Genomic DNA, 6,151 nt, shown 5'->3' with positions numbered 1-6,151 from the left:
GGCCAATGGTGAATGCGTAAAATGGAGTAACGTGCACGAAGGCCAACAATAAACGTTCAAAATAGAGTAACGTGCGCATATTAACGGGCAAAAAACAAATGATACAATTAAATGGGCCAAAAGAGAAATTTAAACACTTAATTAGAAAAGTTTTTTATTTAATAAAAAAATTATTATTCTACTTTGTCTCACCCGATTGGCAACACATGTGGAAGAAAATCAAAACCTTATTTTCCAATGCCCATTCTGAAAAACTGAAACACAATTTATTTATAGGCCTTGAAGGCCAATGGTGAACATGCAAGAAGGCCAATGGTGAATGCGTAAAATGGAGTAACGTGCACGAAGGCCAACAAAAAACGTTCAAAATAGAGTAACGTGCGCATATTAACGGGCAAAAAACAAATGAATATTAAATGGGCCAAAAGAGAAATTTAAACACTTAATTAGAAAAGTTTTTTATTTAAATAAAAAAATTATTATTCTACTTGTCTCACCCGATTGGCAACACATGTGGAAAGAACATCAAAACCTTATTTGCCTACCTTCCCACCCCTTCTAAAACTTGAGGCCCAAACCCATAAATAATTGTAGGGGTAAATAAGAAGGCATCTCTTGTTGTACCAACCAATATGGGATTCTCCATTATTTTTTTCTTTCATTTAAAAAAAAAATAAAAAAATTCACCAATAGTATTTATTTATTATGGTTGGACATAAATTTTCTTAATTTTCTTAAGGTCAATATTACATCGTTATGCTTGAAATGGACATTATCCATCATCATCGTACAAAATACACTCACTTCTCTAATAAAACGATTGATATGATTTATACGACGTCATTTTACCTTGAATCTCTCCCACTCCACGACGGAGCTCCACCAAAAAGTACCCGCCTCAGTTCCGCCTCCGACATTCTCAAACTACTTCACCATCCCCAATTTCTCTCTCAACTCCGACAATCCATTCATACCCATTAATGGAAGAAGAACGAGCTCTGAGACGCACTTCCAATGGCGGCACTCTCCTCAATCGTTCTCTTCTTCCTTACCCCACTGTCAGCACTACTTTTACAATCCCTTTAACTCGATACACTACCCGTTTGATTACCTCCGACCGCCACCGCCCTCTATTGGCCGATTGTGCCGAAGAAGATCACTCCGATTCCGAAGATTTCAGTCGTCGTTCCTTCATTAGGGAGAATTGCTCCTACTCTATGCCCATTCTGGTTCTCGACGTCGTCTGGAATTTGGCCTTTGTTCTTGTCTCTATTGTTGTTCTTCTGTCCACATTTAAAGAACGACCCTCAACTCCTTTGCGCCTTTGGATTTCTGGGTATGGCTTACAATGTCTTCTGCATGTCGCTTTTGTCTTCTTTGAGTACCAGAGAAGTATGGCGCACCATGGATTTGAGGACCGTGCGGCTCATCGCAGGTAGGGAAAATGGTTTATCTGATTTCGTTTCATGGTGTTATGGGAAGTTTCTTGTCTTGTGATATCTGTGGTTGTCTACATTGTTGACCTTTCTCTAATCCCCTGAATTTTTAGCTGGAGCTACTAATTTTTGCCGTTGTGCTTTTTCTGGAAACCCCTTCATGTTTGATGGGAGAAACAGTGAACTGTGGTGTTGAGGGAATGGATAATTGAATATGCAATTTCTTAGAAATTGATAGGTATTGGCAATGTATTTTCTTTGTTAGGTATCCATTAACGGTTGGTATGTGGAAGAAGTAAAAGCGAAGATAGTTGAAGTGATTGCATCATATGTACAATTTTGAGATTTTCCTTTCCAATGCAGTAATCTAAGCAGCATGTGTACCAATCTCACTCAATTTTCTGTCCTTATGAAGTTTAATTTTGGGATTTTTGCTTTGAATTCAGTGGTGTAGACATTGCATCTAGTTGTTCATTTTTTGCTTGATTTCAACCACAGAAATGTACTGTGTATAAAGTGCTGAGGATAGTTTCGACCTGTAGGGTTCTCTTGGTGTTTGATTTATGAAAATATACTTAACAGGGATGGGGGAACTAAGTACTAAAGGGAATGCCTGGTTCTGTAGAGTTGAGTGATTTGAACAGTTTTAGGGACTTGTCGTATGAGGAATGGATGAATATTTGAAGAAAATGGTTTGATTTGGCATAAGTGCAGAGTATAATTCATTCCTATATATAAACTGATGCCTCCTATTTAATGCTACTATCAGATGGAATTGTAATTTTTCCATATTTTGGGTTTTTCTGTTTTGTCTGTTGGTGTCTGTAAATTGGGAAATGTTTGAATATATAATCGGAGGTGACCTCTTGGAGAGAGAACATCTATAATCTTCTATTTGGCTTTTTTAATGACTTTAAATTTTATTCCTCTTATATTTATTCTTATATCCTTTTGGATCTCCAGTTTCCTCATTACCATTAAATTAATAATAATTATGGAGTTCATTTCACTTTCTTACCCCCTTGGTGAATTCACAATCGATATGTTTCTTCTATATGTCAGAAAAGCAAGTTTGCTTAACGTTTGACAAATTCAAAACTGCCAAACATATTGGCCACCGTGAATTATATCTTTTCAAGATTAAATATGCATCCACGGGGTTTGAAGTTTATTTTATTTTCTTGATTTTATGTTTCATGCAACAAACCTGCAATTAACTTTGCATTGTTTTCTCACATTGAGTCTTGAACTTGACAACATAAAAATATACAGATTTATAAGCTGCAACAGCAAGCTCTGGACTAATTTGTTTTTATCTGTCCTTCTAGCATAATGAAAAGGTTGGAGTCAATGAATACAATGACTTCCTCGGTCTGGTGGGTCTTTGGATTCTATTGGATTGTCATGGGTGGCCAAGCACTTCTACAAGATTCTCCCCGGCTTTACTGGTAATAACTTTTCCTTTCCGACATATTTCCTTTTGGAGCAATAGCTTTATAAACCAAATTGCAACTTCCAGTGTATTTTTCTATGTTCCTTCTATATTTCGCTTCTTTTTGAAGCTTGTATCCCTTGAACATTAAGTCTCTTCCATTTTATTCAATAAAAAAAATGTAAAGTTTCATTCTTGTTTTTCAAAAAAATGCAACTTCATTGAAAGTTGTTGCAAATGCAATCTCTAGGTGGGCTTTGAATAAATCTAAGATTTTTTTCGCTGTTCAATATGGACTTGACTTTTTATCTTTTTCATAGCCTTTCAGCAGATGTCATACTAGAAAACTGGTGGTTTAAGTTATCAACTTTTTCAGATTAGGTTTTTAGTAGTATTTGCGTATCATAATAAGCTGATGAGAGTTAGATCTCAAGCAATTATAAAGAATAACAAAAAAAGGCCCCTCAATTACAATTAACATAAATGTTTCACAAAGAATAACCACTGATAACAAGATTAAGGAAAGCTAAGAAGATGATTTGAAATTTTCTAAATCCATTTTCTCGATCCAATCTGAAGCTTGTCATCAAATGTCTTTTAATTTCTTTGAAATTGTTCTCTCGAAATTGTAGCTTTAATTTCATTCACCCAAAGCAATCTAGTTTTGATTTGTTGTTGTATGGAACGTTTAATCTAATTTGGAGCTTCGGTGCTGAATATTTGTTGGGTTAACTGCAGGTTAACCGTGGTCTTTCTTGCGTTTGACTTGTTCTTCATTCTCTTTTGTATTGGGATGGCATGTGTTATTTTCTTCTCTCTTTGTTGCTGCATTCCAATTGTGGCATTTGCATATGCCATGACTACCAGAGAAGGTGCCTCGGAAGAGGATATTAGGACTCTTCCCAGGTACACGTTTCGTCAGGCTGCGGAACTTGGGACAGTTAGCCGTGGAAAAGAACGAGAACCAATCGGGGCAACAGTGGAGTTAGATAATGGTCATTGTATTAAAGAACTTGCTCTTCATCCAGAGGATTCGGTCAGCTACTTATCTTTTGATGTCAAATTATGAATGTTTATAAGATATCTAGTGGATTGTTATAATTCTATTGCATCATTATAGAAACATTATCACAATAGTTAGTGGATTCTATGACCAGATGTAATCTTACTTTCTATTTGGTATCCAACAACATCCTGTAATTGTTTTCGCTTCTCTCGTTGAGGTTTCTGCCTGATTTGAAGCTGAGTACGCAAATTTTTACCTTTTTATAGGAATGTTGCATTTGCCTTTCGCGATATGAAGATGGGACGGAGCTCTATACTCTTCCCTGCAACCACCATTTTCATTGTGGGTGCATCAGCAAATGGCTTCGGATAAATGCAACCTGCCCGCTCTGCAAGTCTAATATCTGTCGGGGCGATACATTGGTTTGATCGTCGTAAGGAGCAGACGAACCCCAGCTGAGAATCTGAAAGTTGGCATTTTCAATTTCAGGTTAGTTGCTTGTTGATCTCTGCCAACTAATGCTTATAGAAACAGGGGAGGGTAGAGAATAGGATTTTAGCTGATTTCAACCTTTGGTAGATGTTCAGTTTTCTCAAGGCTTTAGTTTATATGTATGTAAATTGATAGGAAAAGGTCTTGTACCTCTAATTTGATTTGCTATATGTAAAATTTTCCTGTATAACTACTGGCTACTCTGTTTTGATTTTGAAGCCTTCTTGTCATTAGCAGTCATGAGAAAAGTAACCGTTTAAACTCAAAATACTTTCGTACCTAATGCATGAACTTCTAAAAAGTTTCTAATAGGTTTTGAACCTTTAATCTTATATATAATAGGACTAGTACTATAAAAAGTATCTAATAATTCTTTTAAATTTTTCATTTGTATCAACTAAGTCTTTTAATTTTTTATTTTGTGCCGAATAGGTCATTGGCATTTTTGACATGACATGAAATTGAAAGTTCATTGATATGTTAAACACAAAATTCAATTTTACGTATAATACACCCATTAATTTTTTTGTTCTTTAAATGTTGAATATGCTAATTACCTATTCGACATAAATGTGAAAGTTTAGGATTTATTAATCTTTTCAAAGTTTAAGGACCTATTAAATCTATTCATAAAGGTTAAAAACTTTTACCAAAATGCGCATAGGTCAAATGAGATAAAACTATATTCTTGAAAAAAAAATTCTTTTAGTTTGTTATTTATTTTATTATTATTATTTTTTACAAAAGGACTCATTTGATCCACTTTTACCAAAAGGTTGGGTTTGTTTTAATCCCTCCTTAAAAAGAACATTATTTTTTCGTACCTAATAAGACTATCCAACAGGTGTCAATCAACTTATGTTTTCTTAATAATCCAAATTCATGTTATCCACTTATTAAACAAATAATGGCCAAATAATGATTTGAAGAATCATTCGAAATAACATAAATTTGATAGAATTTGAACTTTAAAGATCAATCAATAGAATAACTCAATAATTCACTATAGTATAGTAGGTGGTCATAAAAAAAAAGGATGAGATGAGATATAATTAAGACTAAGGGATGGTTGAGTAGTTGTTGCAACATCAAATCGAAACAGCAAGTGAAAGATCGTATTAATAACAATGCCACTACTCAATATCAAGATCCACCATTATTTTTTTAGTGTCACTTCTAGATGTTCTCTTGTTTGTATGTAGCTCATTTTTTTCAACCACCACCCTGTCATTCATGTCGTGATATGAAAAAATCGTCTCAGCTTAAATTGACTGGATTTCTTTTTTAAATCTTCTATCGATCTACTAAAATATTTGACAGGTTAACTGTCATAAACCAATTTGAACATTCACTAACAAGCGACTAAATTGAAACTTTTAAAATAAAAAGGGATTACATTAACAAAACCACCCAAACATTCGGGACTAAAACATATATTTAGACTACTTCCAAACTCCTGTTTTCAACTTCTTTTTTTTTTTTAACAACAAAATGGTGGAATTCTTCTGTTAACATCCTATTGCTAAGCATTATACAATGAGAAAGTTTGTGGACGGACTTGAATAATGGCAACTTAATTGGAACAATATAAGTGAGCATTACCTAAAAAGGGTATGAAATTTTTATTGTCGAGTTGCCCATCACAATTGAAGAAGTGTTAGAATCATTCATTCAAAGTTTACTAGAAAAATAATTAATAATGGATTGGATTATGTCGTTGATTAGTTCTCCTTAATCATTAATATAATGGAAGTAAAGTTGATGACAATGTACAGTTGAGTTCTT

The 6,151-nt window shown here is 34.2% G+C and overlaps 1 protein-coding gene across 1 annotated transcript; it reads left to right on the top strand.

Annotated features, from left to right (window-relative positions):
• Window positions 1-801: 801 nt before the first annotated feature.
• Window positions 802-4,634, top strand: LOC120090133 (E3 ubiquitin-protein ligase At4g11680-like). The gene is made up of 4 exons (XM_039047652.1): window positions 802-1,435; window positions 2,765-2,884; window positions 3,607-3,904; window positions 4,141-4,634. Exons 1-4 carry the CDS (start codon window positions 981-983, stop codon window positions 4,300-4,302), a joined length of 1,035 nt encoding a protein of 344 aa, XP_038903580.1. The 5' UTR covers window positions 802-980; the 3' UTR covers window positions 4,303-4,634.
• Window positions 4,635-6,151: the final 1,517 nt, after the last annotated feature.

This window comes from Benincasa hispida, chromosome 11 (genome assembly GCF_009727055.1).
Source record: "Benincasa hispida cultivar B227 chromosome 11, ASM972705v1, whole genome shotgun sequence".
Taxonomy (NCBI): domain Eukaryota; kingdom Viridiplantae; phylum Streptophyta; class Magnoliopsida; order Cucurbitales; family Cucurbitaceae; genus Benincasa; species Benincasa hispida.
The sequence above is the reverse complement of the archived record's forward strand: the minus strand, read 5'-3'. Positions and strand labels throughout refer to the sequence as shown.

Bases quoted from the DNA above. Each gene is read 5' to 3' on its own strand.
- LOC120090133 (XM_039047652.1), top strand. From the start codon at position 981: ATGGAAGAAGAACGAGCTCTGAGACGCACTTCCAATGGCGGCACTCTC. The intron at 2,885-3,606 runs GTAATAACTTTT...GGTTAACTGCAG, and splicing joins GATTCTCCCCGGCTTTACTG to GTTAACCGTGGTCTTTCTTG. The intron at 3,905-4,140 runs GTCAGCTACTTA...ACCTTTTTATAG, and splicing joins CTCTTCATCCAGAGGATTCG to GAATGTTGCATTTGCCTTTC.